The 25297-nt window shown below is 44.8% G+C and overlaps 1 protein-coding gene across 4 annotated transcripts in view; it reads right to left on the bottom strand.

The window, feature by feature from the left end:
* The window catches only part of KCNK2 (potassium two pore domain channel subfamily K member 2), a 164172-nt gene that overhangs the window by 99622 nt on the left and 39253 nt on the right, over positions 1-25297 (bottom strand). Inside the window, exons 1-2 of one of the 4 annotated variants that reach the window (XM_080647724.1) lie at positions 5598-5856; positions 1020-1330 (exon numbers count right to left, since the gene is read on the bottom strand). In XM_080647724.1, coding sequence (XP_080503850.1) covers positions 1020-1208 — 189 coding nt within the window. In that variant the 5' untranslated portion in view covers positions 1209-1330; positions 5598-5856. Of the gene's footprint in view, positions 1-1019; positions 1331-4732; positions 4983-5597; positions 5857-25297 lie in introns of those variants that run through there. The other 3 variants (XM_080647723.1, XM_080647721.1, XM_080647722.1) reach the window with 3 other exon arrangements.

The following is a 25297-nucleotide window of genomic DNA, read 5'->3' as shown; positions in this document are numbered from 1 at the left end:
AGTTCTTAGAACACGAAACTGGATTAAAACCAATAATAATTTCTTCCTTCAATCTATGGTTTCAACACATTCAAATGTTGTAAAACCTACTATAAGATGAGGAAGAGTGTTTTTCAAAAACCAGTCAGATCTCTCCTTATAAGAAAGTTCTAGGGCTTTCTTCTTGACCAGGATTCTTGGTTTGGCTTATGTTTCATGCAAAAAAAATCTACAACAAAAATATAGCTATCTCAAGGAGCCTACCTGAAACCTGCAAGTCACTTTGGGATTATGTTTTAAAACAGTGTGTTTCTCCATAAAGGTACTATTCTGCACTTATAGAGTACATTAAAACTAAATTAGTTTTTATTCAAAAACTCTATTTTTCCATACAGTGTACATTGCTTTTAGTTGGGGTTTAGAGAAGCAATGATTAATCACTTCTCCCTAGGTACCTAGAAAAGGCAGTTATCAGTTATATTGGGCTCGATGAAAGATGGGAGCTACAACTTGTTAACCACGAGGGATGCCAAGCTCTGAGGATCACACCACAAACTCATCTTTTTTACCTTACGATGGGCACTGCCACAATTAACCCAGCTCTCCTGCCTTATATTTTCCTCTCATTTGCCACAGCAAACTGTCTCAGGCGGCAATGTCCATTTAGCCAGAAGGACCTCCAGCAAGTAACCCCAGGTCCATAGGGGTCCACTGGCAGTTCTAAGGCAGGGCAAAGGGAAAGAAAGCTGGGAGAAGCCAGGACAGAAATATAGAAGAGGTGGAACAGAAGAGGATGAGAGGGAATAATGGAAGGGAGACATAAAGGAAAGGGAGGAGAAAAGGTGGCAGAAGTAAGAAAAGAGGGAAGACGTGCAGAAAGGAGACAGTCTGCAGGGAAGAATTCTACGTGAAGGAGAAAAGTGGACCCGGGGCCCCCACAGGCAAATCAGGACAGCTGTGTGCTATGAGGTGCCTCCTCTAACTCTTAGTCTTTCTTCCCCCACGGAGGAAACAGAGTGACACCCCCTCTGCGCCATTACCTGGATGAGTTCGTCCAGCTCAGTCGAATTGACGCAGGCGTGCTGGGAAATGAATGTTTGCTTCTGGATCACGATGGTGGTCCTCTGTGAAATCTCGTGAGGCTGCTCCAAGGCTTTGAACACGGTGGCTCCGATGATCAGATAGAGGACAACCACCAGGAAAATCGTGGAGACCGTCTTCCATTTCATAACATTAATGGTCGTGTCACTCTCCACCCGAGAAGCAAGCACTGTGGGTTTTGTGGAAAACGAGAGCCTCGGTTTGGAGTTCTGAGCGGCAGATTTTGGATCCAGCAAGTCAGGTGCCGCCACTGATAACAGAGAATGAGGGTTAGGTTGGAGGAGATTAGTGGGGTGACGGCTGGGCTTGTCTAAGGGGTTGCAAAGGTTGACTGAATTCTGTTCTCCTGGTGGAAGCTCTGGAACCAGAAATGCACCCAGGAGCATATCAATGGGTTCAAATGGGCTGGGCCTTCGCTCTCTGTTGCTATTGGGGATCCAGATGGGAGGGAAAAACAAACAAACAGGAGTTGGACCGAGAAACTTAAAAAAATAAAAGCATGCCCGCCCAGCTAGTGTGGCTCAGTGGTTGAGCATCGAGCTATGAACCAGGAGGTCACGGTTCAATTCCTGGTCAGGTCACATGCCCGGGTTGCTGGCTCGATGCCCAGTGGAGGGCGTGCAGGAGGCAGCCAATAAATGATTCCCTCTAGTTGTTGATGTTTCTATCTCTCTGTCCCTCTCCCTTCCTCTCTGACATGTCTGAGGGCTTCCTAATTAGTTTCAAAATTTATATCTGTCCACCATGAGTTCACAAAGACTTACTGAATTCCTAAGAATTGATGATGCTAAAGTAGATATTTGAATACTCATGAAGAAGGTTCCTGGATACTCTCCTTCCCAAGTACTTAACACTCTATACCACAGCAATCAACGTAAATAACATTCTCTACTTCTGCCTTTAAAAATTCATTATAATAAAGGAATTGTATTATAAGTGAATTTATGACCCAGACATTATTGCTCAAAGTAAAACATTAGTAATTTTCTGGTAATACATGATGATGGTAAATAAACCACAGTAGCCCAATCATTTCTTTGTGCTTATCCTCTAAATTGGGCTCATAATGAAGCATTCTCTGTGTTTTGTTCTTCAGTCTCTGACATGTGTATAAAAACAAGAGTATCGCTACCCATTGTGGCAAGATCCTTGGTGCAGCAAAGACATGACAAGTTCCTTCCATTTCAACAGTGAACATTATCAAGAAAAAAAAAAGTTTAAAACCTTGTCTCACACCTTGGACCCTACATGCTCTGTACAAAGTTAATTGCTCCATTAGAATGAATTTATGTGTTCTCTTACAAATTCCCATATACTCTGAGGTGACTCTAAATCCATTTATTATTCATCTGAGCTGTTCAAAAATATCATTAATGGATTCCTTTTTAGCTAATACAAGAGATACTAGACTTCTACTTGCGAAGGGGAAAATAAGCCATCTATTACAATATATTTGATTGGAAAAATAACATTGAGCCAAAAGGGGTAATAGAATGACCAACAAAAAGGAAATTTTTAAAAACCACCAACTCAACTAGAATAATCAACGTATTGCCCATAATTGTTATAGAAACAAGTAGGAATAGTATATATAATACAAATCTAATAAAATGATAACCTAATCTAAAAGACACTTTGGGGTAAGTATATGGGAAATCCCAATGGAATTGCCCCCAAATACCCTACAGCAGTGGTCGGCAAACTCATTAGTCAACAGAGCCACATGTCAACAGGACAACGATTGAAATTTCTTTTGAGAGCCCAATTTTTTAAACTTAAACTTCTTCTAACGCCACTTCTTCAAAATAGACTCGCCCAGGCTGTGGTATTTTGTGGAAGAGCCACACTCAAGGGGCCATAGAGCCGCATGTGGCTCGCGAGCCGCAGTTTGCTGACCACTGCCCTACAGGAACCTTAAATTACTTGAGGATGAGAAGGAAATAGAGAACAGTCAATTTTCACATGGCTACATACCTTGCCCTCTTGATTACCGCTGAGTTAAATTTAGGACTACCACAGTTTGAATTCACAAACTAAATCTTCAGTTTCCCATCAAAAAAGAAGCTTTGCAATCAAAGCTATTTGAAGCACCAGGGCTAAGCAGTGTTGTGAAATGATGGCAGATAACGGAGGGATCCTCAACCAGCAAAGCTCTGAATGGTTCTGACTTTGAAGAGAGGAAGCCAGAGCTCTGATGAGGTTACAGTGCCTGGACATATGTGGGATCTCCACATACGTTCATTACAGCAATTAAGTGTAAGTATGTACACGTTTCTCTCCTGGGACTCTCACCTGCTCTCAAGTAAAGCCCCAAACTAACAGACACTTTTAACATCTCATGTTCATAAAGGCAACTTCACTCAAAATTAACACTGGCTATATGTTTAGGATTTTCATTTTTTTAAAAAATACGTTTTAAATAGAAATACTGATAATAGCTAAAATCATTGTCATCTGCTGTCTAACCACCCCACCAGACCTCCACGCTGCCTTATGAGTTTGAGTGAAAAATAAAGGTCATAACCTAAAATTAAGCCATTTTTTTTTGGAATAAAAATAACAAAATCACATAGAAGCTCAACATTCTCTCTCTGGAGGAAGCTTCCAAGCCTTTCTCTGCAGTTCTCTGTTCTCTCCTGTTTCTGATTGTTCCTATCAGTGGTCCCAGTCTGCAGAACTGGAAAACACCAAGACTGTTTACCTGGATGCTCCCCAGATCCCAACCCTCAATCCCAACGCCAAACTGAACATCATTATATGCTTTCAGAAGAAGGGGATAGGTATATTTTTAAAAGTGTGTGTGTGTGTGTGTGTGTGTGTGTGTGTGTGTGTGTGTGTTAAGCTAATACCTTTCCCAATGGAGTTTATTTTAAGCTATTGCCGTATCTTTTAATTAGCAGAAATACATATAATGCACATTTGGCAGACCGAATGGGCAGAAACTGGTGAGATAGCAAAATGAAAAAAAGAACAGCCTTTCCTCTCCGTCTAACAGGGGAAACCCTCTGGTTTCCACCTCCAGTCCTTTGGGGTATGATCAGCCAGAGAAGCTACTCAGCACAAGCAGTCAGGGACTGGCCCCCTCCACATGCTCTGGGCACCACCACTGCCTCCCTCCTCTGCCCCCAGCACATCAGCCTCCTCTCAGTGCTGCTCTCCCATCCTCACCCAGGTATGTCTTCGCTCTGCTCCCGGATTCAATGGACGACTCAATACCAGGAGAAACGGCTTTTTTCAGCACCACTGCCTGTCCCACCACGCAATGGGCAACGGGCAACGGGCAACCAGCAACAAGTGTGCCCAGGGTCACCGCGCGTCCTGCCTGTCAGTTGCTCCCAAGGGTTGACCCTCCTCCTCCTTCGGAAACAAGCCCCCCCCCACACACACACACACACACACACGCGGTGTTTCAAACCCATTCCCAAGGCAGATGCAAAACCTCCAGGCACCTGCGGGAGACGGGGGAGAGGCAGCAGCAGGAGAGGAGCAGGGAGAGGTTTGCCTCCAACCCCAGATTAAGACCCAACACCTAGGACGGGAAATGAAGGTGGGAACGTCCGCTTGCAGCCAGCGGGGCATCAGCGACCCTCCCCGGACCAGATGGGGCGGGAAAGCGCGGGGCGGGAGGCGGAGGGGGTCCCCGGGGTCTCACCTCCTGCGCTACAGCCGGGTTTCTCCGGCGAGGCGCTGGGCAGCATGAGGCATGCAGCATTCAAAATGTTTTTGCAAAAGACGGACTTGAACCTTTTACACGCACGCCATTGTACTCACTTCTTATTCGGAGACGGGCTGCGCGCTCCGAGCTGCACGGGCAGGCATTTTCCCCGGCTTTGTTTTACAAGGTGGGGAGAGCGGGGCTGGACGCGGGAGGGGGTGGGGGAAGCGTGAGAAGAAACGAAATCGCGGGAAGGAGGGGACACCCGCGGGCTGGGCAGAGGGCGAGGCCGAGGCCAAGTTGGGCTCGGGCGCCGCCGCCCCCGCGCGCGCCTGCGGACGGGCCCGGGTCACCCGGAGAGCGCGGGCGACCCGGGTCCCGCGCCGGCCCGCAGCCGCCGCCGCCGCCGCCGCCGCCGCCGCCGCGCGCTCCGCCCCGGGCTCGTCGCTGGCCCGGCCCCGGCGCGGCGCAGGGGGCGGTCGGAGCAGCCCCAGCGGCCGTGCGCCCCGGCGTCTTTGTGCGCGAGCCTCGCTCAGCCCCTCTTCGCATGTCTTTGTGTGTCTCCCCCCCCCCCCCCCACGAGCCCTCCGTGCCCCACGCGAGCTGCGGCACCGGCTCGTGGCCCTCCGCGGCTCTCCCTTCCAGCTGGCTCTCCCCACCCCTCGCCGGCTCTTCTCCCTCCTTTCGGAACTCCCTCCCCTCCGCCCCTTCCCCACTCCCTCTCTCACCGCCCGGGCTCGCCTCCCCGCACCCCTTCTAGCTCAACCCTCGCCTGCGTCGCCCCAGCCTGGTGCTCCCTTCCCAAGCCCCGCTCGGCCCGCCTCCCCGCCTCCCCGCCTGGGGACACAGCCCTTGGACTCACCTGCTGCCTCTGCGCCTCTCGGCCCCTGGCACTAACCCTGCCCCCTCCCCGGATCCTCACTCTCGCTCTCTGGCACGCGGGGCTCCACCGCTCTCCTTCCCAGTCGGGGTGCGGGGTGTAGAACCCAGCTCTGGGGCGAGAGTCCCCGGAGCCCTTGGCCCCCAAGGGCTGTATGGAGAAGTAACCCCTTTGGCGCCCTGAGACCCCTGGAGTGGGGGCTGTCCTGAGGGTGCTGGCTTCTTCTAGCCTACGCCTGGGGAAGGGTTAAGTCACCAGCAGCCCCCACCTCGTCTCTAAGGGTGCTTGGCCTAGGGCAAGGAGCTCTGAGCAGAATGTTCCGAACCTAAAGGATGGGGAACGCACCGGGAGCCAGCGTGAAAACATCGAGGGATGCAGAGGGAATGGAAGAAAAATCGGTTAGGTAGGCTCTCAGGAGCAACACCCCTCTGCTGGGGCCAGGGGTTGCGAATGTTCTCGGCGGAGCGGCGGGGTGGGAGGGAGACTTGGGACTTCAGTCTGACCGGGCGCTCCCGCACACCTCCCCATCAAGATCCAGACCCCGCCCAGACTCGCAGACCGCCGAGGCGCGGGGGCCGCTGAACTCTGGGGGACGCGTGCGGGAAGCGAACCTGCAGAGGAGGGATCCGCAGAGTTGAGGCTGCAGCGGCAGTAGGCGAGTCTTCTCCCCACACACGAGCAGCAGCGGAACTTCTGTCCCTTGGTGAACTCTTCCTTTCCACTTTGGCAGCCGGAATCCCCAGCTGACCTCCACCCTCCCACCTCCACCGCTGTGTGAGGCAGTTTATCTTCCAGAAAGGCTGCTCGGCCAGATTGGAATCTTCGCCCAGTTACAGGGAAGCCTCCTGGTGGAAGCTAGAGACGTGAGAAACCGGAGGAAGCCCCGAGCCCCGAAGGAGGTGAGGTAGAGCAGGAACTCTTGGTTGTAAAAGGAACAATGTCTTTCTTTTGCAAGACCGTGCCCACCAGTGATTAAACACGTCAAATTGTGTTTTCAATTCCCCAACAGATTCAGCACCTCTTCCTGCTAGTAAAAAGGACTTGCTGGTTAGGAATTCCTTCGTGCTGGAATTGAAACACGTTTTTCCTCACTTCTGCTCTCAAGAATAATATAATCGGACGTGCTTTCTCAAATGTGAATCTGGTCCTCTCACTCCCAGACTTAAAACCCTTCCAGACTCTCCAGGTCACATACAATGTCCTTCCTGATCACTTGGATTTCTGGGTACTGTCACTCCCTCACACACCTTCCCCATCCTTTACCCAAGCCTACGTGACTAGGACACTGTATCAGTGTAGTTCTCCAGAGAAACAGACCAACAGGGTGTGTGTGTAAAAGATTTATTTTAAGGAATTGGCTCACAGGATTGTGGGACTGGCAAATCCATCCGAAACCCCTAGGGCAACTCTGGAAACTCAGTTGAGTTGATACTTCAGGCTCGAATTTCATCCTTTCTGGGAATCCTCCGTTTTTGCTCTTAAGACCTTCAACTGATTATATAAGGTCTACCTACATCATCTAGGGTGATCTTTCCTTAAAGTTAACTGATGGTAGATGTTACCTACAAGAATACTTTTACAGCAACACCTGGGGCAGTGGTGGGCAAACTCATTAGTCAACAGAGCCAAATATCAACAGCACAACGATTGAAATTTCTTTTGAGAGCCAAAAACCGACTTCTGCGCATGGGCCACGAAGTTTCCATCGCACTGTACGTGCGCGCCCGCACGTGGTATTTTGTGGAAGAGCCACCCTCAAGGGGCCAAAGAGCCGCGTGTGGCTCGCGAGCCGCAGTTTGCCGACCACGGACCTAGGGTGTTTGATGAGATAACTGGGTACTATAGCCTCGTCTAGTTGACATCACTGGTATTATTCTTCAGATTCCCAGTTGTCTGAAAATGTCTCCTGAATCCTGCCTGTTTGCTTCCCAGGGCAACCTGTGCTTGTATCTTTGCATTTGTCACATTGTCTGTCACACTGACTTGGCACTTGGTCGTGCTTCCTTAAACTAGACTGTAAGCTCAGGGAGGGCATGAACCACGTCTCTCTACTCCCCATCGTACCCACACTAACCAGTGACTGACACTAAAACGACATCTCATTGAAAGTGTGACTGTTGACATCATTCACCTGGTCTCCCTCCAGGTGTTTAGGACCGCAGTATCCTACTACAGGTATAGGACATGAGATGAATTTACCAGCTCAGCACTGCTTTCTACCTTGTCACAGGCTGTTGGTTCTCTAGGTGAAAGGACCCCAAACACTGTGGGTATTCTGTTTGGGGATGTGTATTTTGGTTGGTTGGTTGTTTATTTTACTTTTTCCCTTTTGTTCAACAGCTTGGTGATTCTTTTTATGTTCCCTCTGGGTCTTTGGCAGATTTAACCACGCCTTGCCAAGCACTGGTATTGGGTCTAACTGGCTGGAGCTTACTGCAGTGGGGGGTTAACTCTCAGTGTGTGTAGTGAAGGCTTCCCTTTTCCCAGGCTCATGGGATGTAGGACTTGCCACCAATCCCCATGCTGAAATGCCACGTTCCCTCCTTTCCTTCATTAATTCGTATGTAGCAGTTGTCCTCCATGTTCCATTCTATGTTATTCTCACATTAAGCACATGTGAGTGGGGAGGGGTGGATTTACTTTACAGAGACATTAAAACAAGATTTTAAAAACAAGTTTCAAAGTGTAACATTAACAGGAATCACTCCACCAAGCCAGCCTCAGCCTCACAAATAATTCGAAAGAACCAAGAAACCAGTCATCTATCCCTGCTTTCCACTGCAGTCCCTGCACAGGCCCCTCAAGTAAGTGCTCCTACCCCTTTAAGAGCCTCTGTGCCAAATACATACTTAGCATGGTCTTTGGAGTAAGAGTCAAAAAAGGAAGTAGACTAGTTTGCATATCATTGTAACTGGAGAAACAAGGAAATGGGATGGTTTATCCTGTTTAATTTTATGCCTGCATTACTCAATACATATAAATTCCATCAAAAGTGGAACAGAAAGACTAAGTAGACTCCATTTCTTTTCTGCTGTAGGACACTCGACACCCCTGAACTTTATTTCATATGCTGCCCTCATTCCAGTGCCCTCAGAGCTGTTCATTTTGATTTCTGACTTTGGCCTCCTCAAAATTTCATAGTTTAAAAAAAAATTAGCATGCCACAGTCTTCCCCATAATTCCAATCAGACCCGGAATTTTGACATCCGAGTGACTTCTGTGGTATCCTAACTCTACCATTTCTGAACCATGTGAGTTTGAGGGAGTCCCTTTAGATCTCTGGTCATCAGTTTCCTCATCTAAAAAATAAAGATAATACACTGTCCTCACAAGAGATTGTTATAAAAGTTAAAGTGAAACAATATATATGTTTAATATTGTAGATACTCAAAAGAGTTTTATTCACTCCTGTGCTTGACCTAACCCCATGAACCAGGGGGCTCCTGGCCAAGCAAGACCACCAACAAATTCCAATTCTATAATAAATCTTGCCATTTCTTTGGTATTCTGGATAACAAAATTGCATAGGTCTAAGATAAGGAAGAATAAACCACATTCATCAAATATTTGTTGAATGCCAACTAGGTGCCAAGCAGGAGTTCTGTGGCTATAATAAGGTTGCTGCCTTCATTAAGAGGGAAGCTGCTAGGCCTGGCTGCTTTTTCTCAGTGGTTAGAGCATCACCTAGCAGACTGAAGGGTCCCAGCTTTGATTCCTGGTCAAGAGCACATATCTCAGTTTCAAGTTCAATCCCCGGCCCGGGTGGGGGCAACCAATCTATGTGTCTCTCTCGCATTGATGTTTCTCTCTCTCCCTCCCCACTCTTTCCTTCCTTTCACTCTGTCTGAAAATCAATGGGGGAAAAAAATATCCTCAGGTGAGGATTAAAAAAAGAAAAAGAGGGAAGGAGCTAAATAAATACAAATTTCAAACTTGAATACAAGCAATAAAGAATACAGGGTACTCTGATAGACTCTAATGTTGGAGGGTAGGGGAAGACCTGGCTAAGAGGTTCTAGTTGCCTGCAAACTCGGTGGGGGCGGAGGGGAGGGCAACAGGACAGGCAGTACTTCAGTGAAAGCTTGCCTGATGTGGTCTGAGGGCACTTACCTCCCCCCTCACAGCTTGTGGAACCCTTCCCTGATTGTGGGTGCAGTATGTGTCCTGGGTCTGAACCAATGCAGTCATGATCCCTCCGTCTCTCAGTTGGTTTAGGCAAGAATCTGTGAACCGTTCAGCCAATGGAATTTATGCCAGAGTTTCTGGGAAAAGAGACTCATGCTATGCCACTGACTTTGCACCTGAGAGCCTTGGAGATTTTTATGCCAATAACAGAGAAGCTATCTGAGAAGGGAGCCGATACAGAGCAAGCAGAACCAAGATGAGCAGATCCAGGTGACAACATTTGCTCAGTCCCCTATATCACACCACACCATAAGGTGCACACATTTTCTGTTTGGATAGCCAGTTTGTGTTGAGATTTCTAACACTAGAAATCAAGAGTTCTATTCGAAACATTGCAATGCAAAGAATTGGAAAAGGTGAGAAATAGTTTGTCTACAAGTTAACCCACAATGAGTCCTGCCTCCTGATATTCATGCCCTTAGGTTATACCCTCCCCTTGAATGTGGGCTGCTAATGAATAGAATACAGCACCAGTAATGGGGACATCCATCCCTTCCATGACTAGGTTATAAGAAGACCTTGGCTTCACTCTTGAGTGCTCTCTCACTCCCGCTTGGATGGATGCCTCTGATGGAAGTCAGCCGCCATGTCATAGGCAGCCCTGAGGAGAGGCTTACCTGAGTAAGCGTGAAAGTGGATCTCCTGAGGTCTCCCAATAGCTGTGTAAGAGAACATGGAAGTGGATCCTCCCCAGCTGAGCCATGAGATGACTGTAGTCTTAGACAACACCTTGAGTGCAGTCCCTGAGCCAGAACCACCTAACTAAGCCTCAAGAACTGTGAGGTCATAAATGGTTCTAGTTTTCAGCTGCTAAGGTTTGGGGTCATTTGCTATGTAGCAATCCTATATAATAAAGGCTAATATGCAAATAGACCGAACGGCAAAAAACACACACCAAACAACCGGTTGCTATGACGTGTGCTGACCACCAGGGGGTGCATGTGGAACATGGGCATCAGCAGCAGGCAGCAGAGTGCGGAACATGGCGGGTGGGCATTGGCCTCAGTGGGATGGTGAAGCAGGTGAGCGGGGTGCCAGGCCAAGGCAGGGCGCTGGTCACTGTCATAGGGGCGAGCCTCTGGTGGTTACTGAAAATTCTTTGCTCCTGCGTGCCATGGTTCCGCGCCATGGTCCCGCCCAGTGCTTGCACCTGCTGCCAGCGCTGGCCCTGCTCGAACCCGCTGCTGGCACTGGAGCCACTGCTCACACCCGCTGCCGGCACCTGGCGCAGGTCCCGATCGCTCGGCACCATCAGCAGGTGTGTGCGAGCAGCAGCTGCCAGCCCCGATCGCTCCTGAGGGCTTCTCCACCTCCCCCTGCTCCTGAGGGGCGATCGGGGCAGCAGCTGCCACTCGCACCCGTTGATGGCACCGGCCCATTTGCACCTGCTGCTGGTGCTGGCCCCAATTACTCCACACCATCAGTGGGTGTGAGTGGGGTCGGCACCTCAGCACTTGGGAGGAGTGGCTGCTGGAGTGGGGCTACCAGCAGACAGGGGACGAGGGGGGTGCACAGTGAGAGGTGCCAGGCAGGGACGCAGAGGTTGAGCCGAGACCTGCCCCTGTGCCCACCACTGCCTCACGGCCCACAGTTCCTTTCAAGGTGCACAAATTCGTGCACTGGCCCCTAGTAGATAATAACAACTTCTAAGAGTTAAATTCCAATCAGGCTTATAAAGAGTTTGGCCTGAGCTATGCAAATTACTTTAAGAAGGCATTCCTCAAAGTATTCATGTCCCTAAAATTAGATTGTGCCAATTAGAAGGGAAGTCGGGCCGAAACCGGTTTGGCTCGGTGGATAGAGCGTCCGCCTGCGGACTGAAGGGTCCCGGGTTCGATTCCGGTCAAGGGCATGTACCTTGGTTGCGGGCACATCCCCAGTGGGAGGTGTGCAGGAGGCAGCTGATCGATGTTTCTCTCTCATCGATGTTTCTAGCTCTCTATCCCTCTCCCTTCCTCTCTGTAAAATATCAATAAAATATATTAAAACAAAAAAAGGGAAGTCGGACATCACTGGAAGAACAGAAAAGGAAGAGAAGAAGGTAGATGTTAGCAGTGCCTATATAACCATGGTCTAGAGCCATGGTCGGCAAACTGCGGCTCGCGAGCCACATGTGGCTCTTTGGCCCCTTGAGTGTGGCTCTTCCACAAAATACCACGGCCTGAGTGAGTCTATTTTGAAGAATTGGCATTAGAAGAAGTTTAAGTTTAAAAAATTAGGCTCTCAAAAGAAATTTCAATCATTGTACTGTTGATATTTGGCTCTGTTGACTAATGAGTTTTCCGACCACTGGTCTAGAGCAGTGGGTCATAAACTTGATCCTGCATCAGAATCGCCTGCATCAGAATCGCCTGGAGGGTTTGTATGACACGGATTGCTGAGCCCATGCCCAGAGTTTATGATGAATCATCTTTAGGTTGAGACCTGAGGGTTGACATGAATAACAAGTTCCCATGTGGTGCTGTATCGCAGGGAGCACACTTAAAGAATCCTGGATGAACAACAGATTTGGGGTTCATTGTGCTCTGATATCTCACAGTTACAGAGGCCAGTTAGGCACTGATGAGAAACTGGGCCTCTGGGCAACTCAGGTCCCCTGCCAACTACTAGTAGTTTGGCAAATCATGGCAGGCACTCGCACATCACCATTCATTTGCAGTCTCAAGGGGCACAGTTCAGAAGTTCTCTCCATTCACAGTACCACCTACATGCAGTAAGTCATTGATGGTACAGGAAATATATTTCCTTATTCATTCAACTAGCACTTATTAGGCACCTTCTGTGCACCAGGAAGTCATGTTTCTAGTACTTAAGGATGTACACAAGCAAAGAAGATATACTGAGTTTCTGTAATCATGGGGTTACAATAAGGAAAGAATGACACTGGTAATATTATGTCTATGTCTATTTGGTAAACATCATTGAGCTGCTGAGAAGATTTCTAATTAAAGCACCTCACCTTGAAATATGAAAAAATGCCATTTGAAACCTTAGCAAAATTTACCATAGTTGAGCAGTTCACTTTGCAAAAAATAAATAAAGTCACCCTAAAATATATAACTTAGCAATGTCATTTTAAATGGTCTTATGCATTGATCACTTTCAAATAAGTACATATAAGAAAATATGAAGAAAGATAAGATTTTTCAATGTAAACAAGAGTCTCTTTTATAATGGTATTGCTTAGTCCCATGTGATTTTTTTCGTTTTGAAAACTCATATAAGTCAAAACACCCGTCTTTTACATATAAACATGGGTGCTTTAATCAGTGCACACACAAGAGTTTATTAAAAATAAGCTAATATTCATATATAATTTTGTTCAAACAGGGAGTAAGATAATGAATAAGGGCATTGTAAAAAAAGGAATTCTTATAAAATGGCACTCTATTATAATAGAGTAAATTCAGGAAAGATTAGAATTTTCTTAGTTTACAGAGAGGAAATTCTGCTCCAAATTTCCTTTTCCCTTTCAAAGCTGAGTATCATAAACTGTCACTTGTAAATGAACATTTTGCTTATATGTTTTTAGACTTTGAACATTTTCCACCTCTGGCATCACAGGTAAATTCTCCACTTAACAATGAACTCATTAGATAAATTTTTAAGTCTGCCACTATTAGGCAAACCACTTATATCAAATATGATACTTTGTATTAAAGTCAACCATAAATCCAGAGAGAATTAGAGCATTTTCAATTTTTCTTGATTGCTTTCATTACCTAATGAATTTTTAGCACATCCAGTACTTTATTTAAAACATATTTGTTGTGAACATTTGCCAGTCCAGCATTTTGCCTTCACCTAAGACCACAAATTCTGATAGCAATGTATGTGGCTTTGTAAAGAACAAATCAATTCAATTTCTCTTCTAAACTGAAGTCATAATACATAAAAGCAATAAAAAAGTAAATAGAGAATGAGAGTATTTTAGAAGCTCCTAAAGACATTTTTGGATGGGTTCAACAACCAAGGATCTTAATTTCACCATGTATTAATCTGGATTTCCTTTATATCTGTTTTGTATCTATAATTAAATGAGCACTTGCAAGTGCTAAGTTTATGGAAGAATTGAGATAAAAATCCATGCATCACCCAGAGCGTATTTGTTCTAGAAGAAAACCCTAAAATATACAAGAAAGCAGAATTTTGTGGAATTCCACATTTTCTTAAGATGGATGTGTGTTCTCCAAATTCTACAAAGTGATCAAGGCAGAGCTGCCACCACCAACACCCGTCCCCAGGAACTTTCTCCAGTGGCCTCGTCTCCACTCGTCTCCATTCTCCACACTAGGGCTAGATGGATCTTTTAAAAATAAAATCTGGCTAAATTGAAGTCCTGATTAAAAACACACAATAGCTTCCCATTGCCTTAAGGATAGAGATCAACATGCTAAGGGCAGCCCAGGGCCCTGCATATCATTGCCCTGTTAATACTGATGTTAACAACATGAACAACAGGAATCAAACAATAGGTAACATCTATGGAGCCACATGTGCCAGCCATTCTCTTAAGACTCTTTCATTTACTATCTCATTTAATCCTCATAATAACCATGTAAGAACTGTTTTTATTCTCAAAAAGTTACATAATTTCCCCAAAGTAAGTCAATACACTCCACTATATAGGGCCCCCTTCATTAGGTTCCACAATTTCCTGCCTGTAGTTCAGCCACCAGCTGGTTTCCAGTTTCTTGAATACACCCTACTCTTTCTTTCCTTAGAGCCTTCGCACATATCAATCCACCTCATTGTGGCTGCGCCTGTTTCCCTCACTACTAGAAAGTAACTTCTGCTCATTTTTTTTTCAGACCTCGGCTAAAACACACCTTCCTCAGAAAAGACCCCATAACCTCCCAACTTCCTAACAAGACCAGCCATCCCGCCCACATGCACCCTCACTGCATTCTGTACTTGCCCTTCACGATTCTGGCCACAATTGTCATTAAATTGACGTGTTTAAATCATTATTTAGTAACTGCCTGTTAGGGCTGCTGAAACAAAATACCAAATACTTGGGTGCCTAAAAACACCAGAAATGTACGGCCTCGGTTCTGGAAGCTAGACGTCAAGGTGTCAGCAGGGCCAGGCTGTCTCAGACAGCTCTAGGTGAGAATCCTTCCTGGTGGCTTCTAGCTTCGGTGTTTGCCGGCAGTCCTTGGCATTCTTGGCTGGCAAAGGCATCATCACTCCAGGCCTGTGGCCATCTTCTGCCTGTGTGCCTTCACACTGTTTCCCCTCTTTTGGGTCTATCTCTGAGTCTCAGTTTCTCCCCTTTTAAAGACACCAGTCATATTGGCTCAGGGCTCATTCTAATGACCTCATTTTAACTTGATTACCTCTGTAAAGACCCAATAAGGTCAGATTCCGAAGTACTGGGGCTAGGACTTCAATGCACCTTTTTGGGGAGATACAGTGCAACCTATAACATTGCCTAAGAGATTAAAACAAGTTCCAAGAGAAAGGTACCATGTCATCTTGTTCCTCAGCCACATCTTATACATAACAGGCACAAAACTAGATAATTATTAAATGAATGAAAGCCCGTATTTAAGAGGTATTATTGAAAGACTCTTGCAGTTAATCAGGGCTCAGAAGCTCAATGCCTCCAGCACCGGGCAGTGACACAAACTTATGAAATGGGCCCAGTGAACTTGAAGAGGTGGTCTAGTCAGCTTTGGTTGATTATTTCCATAAGAAAGCATAGGTCCAATTTTTCGTGAGAAGTCAAATATCCACATTATTTTAGAAGGCACCTTTCCATTTCCAAATGAAGGCAGCTCAGTGTTCAAAAATAAACAATGTTGGTGGCAATAATACATGCCTACAGGATGAACATGGTCCCAAAGGCCCCTGATGGCAGCCTGTGGATTAAGGTAACATCAGAAGCCCTGTGAGGTCACATCTACAATACAATGCAATGACTCTTGGGGGCAATGATATGTGTGGAAAACATCTCACCTCGAGTACCATCATGGAGTCCGCAGCACTAGGGCTAGGGGGGCAAAGCATTCCCCTCAGCGCAATATTCAAGATGTCAAAAACACAATAATCAAGATAAACATTCTAACACAATGTTCTAAACATTGATATTAATGCAAAAAAAAATGAACAGAAGTTCAAAATTTGAAATACAGGGTTGATCTCACCCTACACTTGCATGTATTGGTCTCTCTCACTTTACCCCACCCCTCACCCTGCTGCCCTGTTTCAGGAATACTTACCTTCCCTGCTCCATCACACATGGGACTCCCCCTGCATCAGATCTCCTTCCCTGGAGCTCCAGGTCTTGGGCTACATTATGTAAGACGCAGCCCTTCACCACTCAAAATGCTGTGCCCAAACATGCCCTGCACTGCCACTTTAATGAATTAACTTACACTTCCTGTGGGTTCTCCAGGATTACAGGGAGCACCTGAGACCTTTCCTAAGCAGCCACTGAAAATACAGACCTCCTCACCCATCATCACCACAAACTCCCCCATGCGATGATGAATGTGCACGATTAGGTAATAGCAGAGGGCAAAATGTTAACTCGTGGTTGTCACAATCTCTATAACCTTCTCACAGATCTTGAGAGTCACAAGATACTTCTACATCACACCAGGACTAACATAACCAATTCTGCAAATAATTCTATGAACTGTCAAAGCACCCATTGGGAAAACAATTCAAACCAGCGTAGGACCTGCAATATGACATAATCCCTGAAACTGTAATTTAAATTAAAAGCAGGATATGATGAAGAAAGTTAAGCTTGGCCCCAAGTTCCTGTGAAATCTGCTTCTTCGTACTCCTTTAGAAGACAAAAACACACAATTAGACAATTAGTGTAATCTGATCAGGACAGTTACCTGATCATATATCCTGACGGCACGCTGTGAACCTTCCCTGTTCTTTACTTCTGAGAAATTTGATCACAATTGCCGTGTGTCCTGATTTACACTCATAACACCTTTTACATCTGCCTCTATGTCTGGCTTCCTCTACTAGACTGAAAGCTCTCAGAGGGCACTCCATCGGAATTCTTTTTTATTTCTTAGAACACATACTAGGTATTAAAATGTCTGACTACAATACCACCGCTATCACAACACACAAAATCACCAGTGTTTACGAAGGTCAAAGGATTTCATGGTGACGCTGACATTTATCATCAAAAAGCATTTAACGCACATCAAGGTATTTTTGTTACAATGAAAGTCACCATATTTCTTCCAGGCCCTTCATTACCCAAGTCATCCTATTATCATGAAAGTCAGCATAGTCATTGGTGAAGATTACCAGCTGCCTAGATTCAGGTCCAGGCCTAGTCACTTCTTAGCTGTTGCTTCCTAATCTGTGAAATAGGGATGAAAAAAAGTATCAACCGCAACTTGTTAAAGGGACCTCAAAGAGTTAATACTTGAAAACTGTTTAGAACAGTGCCTGAAATATAGTAAGAACTCAGTAAACATCAGTCCCCATTAATACTATCATTCCCATTGATAGCACTGATCATGGAGAGAAGGGCAAGGAAATTGGGTCTGAGGTAAGAAGTGAAACAAAAAAGAAAAGGCCTAGTATCTTCTAAGGCTTGGCCCAGCAAACATGGAAGCTGACTTTTAGGAACCAAATCAGCAATTGGGATTCAGGAAGGAATCAGGAAATCAAGGCTGCAAAAAAGGAAGTCAAATTCCAGCCTTTCTGTTCTAGATAGAAAAGGACTTTGCAACTCAGGCAACTTCTTTCTGGGGCAGGGAGCTTGTCCCAGAGTCCCTGGTGTAGGAAACGTCCCTACCAGGATACAGCCAACAAAGGATGAATAAGTGGGATGTAGTTAGGTTAGAAAAGGAGACAATACGTGGGTTCACAAGGCTACAGCGGGAGCCCGAAACAGGCATAACATTCTATTCTCACCGTTATGGGTGCTGTGTTGCCACTTTCCCTACCAAGCACATACTTAGTTCTCCCTTTGACTGTGGCCCCAATATTTTGGACAGTTGCTATCTGAAACTGTTCCTTCAATTGTGTTGACATGACTTTCTATCTCCTTAGCAACTATGATTGCTTTAAATGCTCCTGGTTTTACTTGCCTCTCCGCCCCCCACTTTTATTGTTATCAATGTTGTTTTGTGTACACACATAAAACTCTTCCTTTTTAGAGCCTATTTTTTTATTAAAGTAAAACTTTTGCTAACCCCAAGTTGTAGGTTGATATGGAAACGGATGTATGCAAATAACATATAAACACAATAAGGGCCCCAGGAATGAAATTTTCTATTGAGCCAACAGGTGTAATGTGTATTCACTATTGTGACTCAGATATTCTGCCTGCTCCCTCTTTGCTGACTTATCAAAGATCTCTTATTACTATCACCCCAGTATCACACTATGCTCATTTTAATTCAAACTGAGATGTCAAATATTTACTGTTCTACTTTTAACAATTATTGATGAAAACCTGTTAACATTATTGCTGACCAAGTACAGCTATAAATAGAACAAACTGGCTTTTCTTTTTCTTTTTTTCAATATCTACCCAACAGTGGAAGGCTGAGTTTTGTGGTGGTTTTACTTTGGATGAAAGCTGGGTAGAAAAAAAAACTTTAGTGTTTTCCATTAACATTTTCTCAAGAAGGGGAACCAATAGTATATTGTTTATATTTCAACAAGCCTTGCCAACCTTCTTGGTAATTATCTGTTGTGTTTCTTTTGCCTGAAATAACGGGTGTCATTCGCACCATTTTCATCCATGGCATTATCTTCTTTCTATACTTGTATCTGCATATTTTGGAAAGTGTAGATCTTAACTCCAGGTGTCTCCCTTCTGCCCTTGGCCTCAAATACAGAGTTTGGGATTAAGTATCCCTTTCCCATGATTCCATAACACATAGTAGATATTGAATAAAAATTGGACCATCACTATTGCTTATGTAGAAATATACTAAAAACTCCAGAGGTTGGGCAATACAAATATGAAAACCAGACAGCCCTGTCTATAAAGATTTGATTATCTACCTTGGAAGACAATATCTCTATGAAAAATAAGGTTATAAAGCAGACTTGGAAGGGACCACAAAGGAAACATCTGTTCAGGTACATAATAAATATTTATTTAGATAAATTATATGGGAGCTCTTGCCAGTGATATTCTGAAGACCTCTGAGAATACGATGTTAACAATTCATTTGAAATATGAAATAAGAAAGTTATTTTTTAAAATCAACTCATGATGATTTCTTTGTCATTAATCTTGTGCAGATTTCCTCAACATTGTCTAGTAAAGTCGTCATCATAGAGTCAATCATTCTACTTTGATACCATTATGCATAACACTAGAGGCCCGGTGCACAAAATTCATGCATGGGGGGAGGGGGGTGTCCTTCAGCCTAGCCTGCACCCTCTCCAATCTGGGACCCCTCAAGAGATGTCCGACTGCCCGTTTAGGCCCAATCCCACTGGGGATCGGGCCTAAATGGGCAGTTGGACATCCCTCTCACAATCCAGGGCTGCTGTCTCCCAACCACTTGCCTGCCTGCCTGCCTGTCTGATTGCCCCTAACCGCTTCTGCCTGCATGCCTGATCGTCCCTTAACCACTCCCCTGCTGGCCTGATTGACACCTAACTGCTCACCTGCTGGCCTGATTGCCCCCAACTGCCCTCCCCTGCTGTCCTGGCCCCTCCCAACTGCCCTCCTCTGCTGGCCATCTTGTGGTGGTCATCTTGTGTCACATGGGGTAGCCATCTTTGACCACATGGGGGCGGCCATCTTGTGTGTTGGAGTGTTGGTCAATTTGCATATTACCTCTTTATTATATAGGATGATTGTGGTTACCACACTTTATTGTGGGTATTTGTTACATCTCTCATTGCTGGAGTTCCTGGGGGTAGGGACTGTGTCACTTTCATGTCTGTGTCCCCAGTGCCTGAATAAACTCAAGTCACCTCAGCAATCTCAGAGGCTTTTTTATATAAATTGTGCAATACTTTTATTATTAAACATCCCAAAAGAATAGAAAATAGCAAAAACCTGAATTTTTAAAAGATACATTTTGCCATATTTGCTTCAGATATATTTTTCTCCACTTTTGAGGGAAAACAGAATTCAAACACAGTCCCAATTCATTCAGCCCACCCTGTTCCTTTCTTCTGTCTCCCTCTTCCCAAATAACCATTCTCCTGGAGTAGGTGTTCATCCTTGTGGTGAATATAAATATATCTTTCCAATGTATGTGTGTACTCATAAAAATATAAACTATTTTAAAACTCACATAAATGTTTTCATGTTATGTGAATTCTTTTTAATTGGCTTTCTCCCCCATTCAAAATGTATGTTGTCACCCTGGCTGGTGTGGCTCAGTTGGTTGGAGCATCTTCCCATACCCCAAAGGGTCCTGGGTTCAGTTCCTGCTCGGGACACATATCCAGGTTGTAGGTTCAATCCCTGGGCCAGGGCATGTACAAATAGGCAACAAATCGATGTTTCTCTCTCTCACATTGATATTTCTCTCTCTCGTACTGTCTCCTTAAGAAAATTGATAAAGAGCATGTCCTTGGGTAAGGATTAAAATTTTTTTTTAATTTATGTTGTCAAGATTTATCCATGTTGAGATATGCAGAGCTTTTTCAGAGGGACCCATTTTCCTGGTCCTTTGTATTATCCTAAATCTAATACTTGGCCTCAAGTAACAAAATGAAAGAAGGTCCTATGAATATGAGGCAGAGAGAGAGGAGCAGAGATTCTCTTTCAAGCCTTTTCACCCTGTCAGACTACCATGGCCAGCCCTCTCTACAGACTACTGCATCGGGTCAAAAAAGCCTGAGTTAAGAGCCAGGGTTTAGAAACGACAGGCAAGGAGTGATCTGTGCACACTGGCCCAACGATTCATGCCGAGAACAATCCAGCAGTCACCAAACTCACACTCAGCGAAGAGCATTTGGCAAGGAAAGAAGGTGGGAATTTCTCCTTTGAAATTTCAGAAGAGACATCTTTCCTCTCAACTTTTCTTCCAGACCACCTTAGTCCATGGCTTGCTAATGCAAGGTGCCTTTAAGTAAGTCCTCATATTGTAATACCTGCAAATTTATAATCCCTCATCAGCTTTAATTTTCAGTTTCCCCTGATCTGTGGTGGGCAAACTGTGGCTCGCGAGCCACATGCGGCTCTTTGGCCCCTTGAGTGTGGCTCTTCCACAAAATACCACGGCCTGGGTGAGTCTATTTTGAAGAAGTGGCGTTAGAAGAAGTTTAAGTTTAAAAAATTTGGCTCTCAAAAGAAATTTCAATCGTTGTACTGTTGATATTTGGCTCTGTTGACTAATGAGTTTGCCGACCACTGCCCCAGATGAAATAATAATCCATTCTGTTCGATAAAACACAGCTGACATTTAAACACTGTACCACAACACTGCAAACCCACAAACACAATATGAGAGTATATGGGGGTGGGGGGAACCATAGCAGGCAGAGGAAGCTAGACCTTTTGTTTTGGAAACTACCAAGGAATTCAAATATAAGTAATACAATTACCAGAGATGGACTTCAGCCTGGAAACTTGAATATTAAACAAGCCTGCCCTCAATGAAGCTGAAACTTGGCCTTGATGTTTAAGGAAAAGAGAGTGGCCTCTGTTTCCCAGCCTCCTGGGAGAGTGGACTCGGGAGTAGTTTGGTGTTCTTCTTCCCTGACCCAGCTTCCAGCTGTACCTGAACAAGCCCTGGTTTTCCGAGTAAACTGCATCCCTGTTAGAGCAGCTGGGTGCCCAAACCATGCTCCCTAGAAATTACTGAGCAAGTCCAAGCGTGTTGGAATCACCCAGGGAAGCAAACTCTGTTCTAGACACTGGATTCTGCAGCCTCATCACCAAGGTGATGGAGCCAAACATCCAGTGTCTAGGGCTTGGCCCCTTTCTGAATTTTCTGCACTATGTGAAATCCAGTTATTTATTTTCTTTGGTTGGATCCATGTTAAATACACACACACACACACACACACACACACACAGAGGCAATTATTCATAGCACAAAAGCTTTTAAAATGCAAAACTGACATACCGTTGTCTCACTTATCAGAAAATTTCAGCTATTTCAGGTAAAGGCAGAACTTTAGATTGAATGACTCATGTAGAACCTCATTTCACTGATTCCCTTTGCAGGAGCACATGGGAACCTAATCGATTACTTAGATGACAACAAAAAAATGCTAATAACATGATAGATAACTGATTTTTCCCCCTCAGTCATGTCATTCCCCACAGCATGTTATTTTATCATATGTTAGAACTCTACTCAAGGCGATTCATACATGAGACCTTCCTAACACCTTCTATGGACCTCTGACCACTCTGGTCATCTTAGAACTCTCACCTTTACAGATCTCGTCAGCTGTTAATTTGGGTTTCCCCTTGAAAATATTGTGGAGAATTTTTCTGATGCCTGTTTTCGGGGGGTTCTTCCTCCATTTCCATTTGGCATCCTCTCCCCCAGGTTCCTAATGCATCCCAGGACCCCTGGTTACAGTGCTCCATTGGGGAAATGAAGGCTAGTGTATTGTGCACTGTATGTTTTCTCTAACCTCCTCCCAACCGAAAGGGACCTGGTCTGCGTGCCACTCTTTCAGTGAGGCCTGAGTAAAAATTGACTAGCGGACATGGCATATTAACTCATGATGGGTACTTCTGTCAGGCAACAGAGGTGCATTACAAGGAAGCTTTCTTCACAGCGTTGAAAGGTAAAACTTTCAACCATTATGGCAGGTTGATAAAGTGATTTAATCATCTGCAAGGATGGCTTTTAGAGTCTTTCAAATCTTAAAACATCTGGTAACAGTCGTAGCTTATAGGAATGGTCCAAATAATTGTTCATGAACAAAAGTCTCACTAATCCCAACAAATTGGAGGAAATACAGCTCACATTAAAGAAGAGTCTGTTTATTTTCTTTTTAAATATATTTTATTGATTTTTTACAGAGAGGAAGGGAGAGGGAGAGAGAGTTAGAAACATCGATCAGCTGCCTCCTGCACACCCCCCACCGGGGATGTGCCCGCAACCAAGGTACATGCCCCTGACCGGAATCAAACCTGGGACCCCTCAGTCCGCAGGCCGATGCTCTATCCACCGAGCCAAACTGGCTAGGGCTAGTCTGTCTATTTTTCAGGTAGTTTAAGGAAATACCCCGTTCCCTGGCTTGGCTCCCAGAATGCTGACAGTAGGCTTAAGTCACTTCCCTAGAGCGAGGATTCGGGAAGTCCTGTGTGGAGAAGCTGACAGCCTAAGAAGAAGACTGTAGCTCACCATCTGCCTGATCCTTATTGTGAAGCTGCCACTCAGAGACGCACCTCCCCAAAAGATCCCCCCCATGCACCCACATTGCTATTAGTTCCCATATAAATGGATTATCCTACATAAGAGGAAGTCCCTGAACACAGAAAAGGATTGGGACAATAGAAAACCAAAAATGTCAGGAAACAGAGACAACCCAGAGACCAAAATAAATTTCCAGAAAAACCATACCTATTATTCGGAGAGCTAAGAGAAGTAACTAGGTGAGGTGATCGATAGTTAATTAGCTTGACAGTGGTAAATACTAGTATGTCACAATACATACAAATATAAAACCATCACTTTGTATACTGAAATACTATATATAATTTTTGTTAGTCATTTACACCTCCATAGAACTGGAAAAAAAGAAATAAACCTGTCTTTCTAAGTGAAAATTCAATAACATAAATTAATAATCGTAAAAAGGGAAGATGGCCTTGGTCCTTGGCCCGGGTCTGTGGAGCACAGCAGTCATGGCCAGCTACATCGTGATCTCCAGTGCCGCCAAGATGCCCATTGTGGGGCTGGGCACTGCTTAGGCTGTCAACTCTTTTTTTAAAAAATATATTGTTTATTGATTTCAGACAGGAAGGGAGAGGGAGAGACAGAAATATCAATGATGAGAGAGAATCATTAATAGGCTGCCTCCTGCACACCCCCCACTGGGGATCAAGCCTGCAACCCAGGCAAATGCCCTGACAGGGAATTGAACCATGACTTACTGGTTCGTGGGTCAATGCTCAACCACTGAGCCACACCAGCCTGGTATAGGCTGTCGAGTCTTAACTGGAGGCAGTTGACTCCAGCTGAGGGATCACCCAGAGTCCACTGGGGTCAAGTCCGGGGCAGAAACTTGAACACAGTTGGGTGTGGGTCACTGACAGTTCAGTAAGCCAAAACACAATCAAAATGAAGCTGGGGAGAGAGATCAGGACAAAGGACAGAAATTACTCAAACAGCTATGTTACTAAGGACAGTAATGCCAGCAAAGAGGCAGTATGGCAAATTGGTCAAAACAGACTCTGAATCAAGTTTCTATCACCTATCTGCTTTGTGACCATTTTGTTCCTTTCTTTTTATTCTCTAGAATGGAGATAATAATAGTACTTTCCTCACAGGGATGTTATGTAAATGACATAACTGGTGACATATAAAGGGTTTAGAGTTGTGTCTGCTTGCGGTAAGAGTTCAATAGATAAGAATTATTATTAACACAGTTACTCTCGGAAGAGGTAGGAAAAGTAGCTTTCAAATGCCCATGGCATGTTGAATGGAAAATCCCAAATGCCAGCATGCATGGACCTGTGGATGGGGACTGGTTAAGCAAGATGAACATGTTACCTCATTATTTTCCACCTGAATTGCTGCAGTAATTCCAAGTTGGTGCCCTCGCTCCCACCATATATCGTTTTAATCTTTTCTCCCTGCTGTGGTCAGAATACCATCTCGCTGAAAACCTTCCCGTGGCTTCCCACAGCCTTCGGATAAAATTCAAGCTACTGGCAAGAAATAAAGGCTCTTCACTTGCATGTTTCTCCAGTTTCATGTTCTATCTCGCTGCTGCATGATGATCCTTATTCCTGACCTTATTACTGCTATAGTCCTTCAAACAGGCCAAGGTTTCCAATGCTTCAATTCATTTGCATGAGATCTTCTCACTCTTTGACCCAAATCCATCTGGCTAACTTCCACTCAACTCTCAGAACTCCTTCCAAGATTCAGCATTACCTTCTCTGTCTTTTCTTCTCTCACAGGAAACTTGCTGGACTCCTCCTCCTTCTAATACCAAGTTCATCCTATTGTTGGTGGGGAGGTTTTTGATTATTGATACAATCTCCCTGAAAGTAGTTAATCTGTTCAGATTTTCTATTTCTTCATGATTCCGGCTTGGTAGGTTGTATGTTTCTAGGAATTTATCCATTTCTTCTAGTTTGTCCAATTCGTTGGTGCACCTTTTAGAATTCTTATTGACTATGTTATATTCATTGGTTTTTCTGATGTGTTCATCCTCTTTTGAAATCAGGGTCTCTATCTTTCATTTCTTGTATCTCACAATTTCTGACAAGTGCCCAACATATAGAGAATGGTGTAATAGATGTTTGAAGAATGAATACATGCATTTAGGATCACCGAAATTTGCTTTAAAATACCAGAAGATTTAAAAATAGGTCTTTGGTTTAAACAAGCCTCCTG

This window comes from Plecotus auritus, assembly GCF_963455305.1.
Source record: "Plecotus auritus genome assembly, chromosome: 12".
NCBI lineage: Eukaryota > Metazoa > Chordata > Mammalia > Chiroptera > Vespertilionidae > Plecotus > Plecotus auritus.
This window is presented reverse-complemented; position numbering and strand designations above follow the sequence as displayed.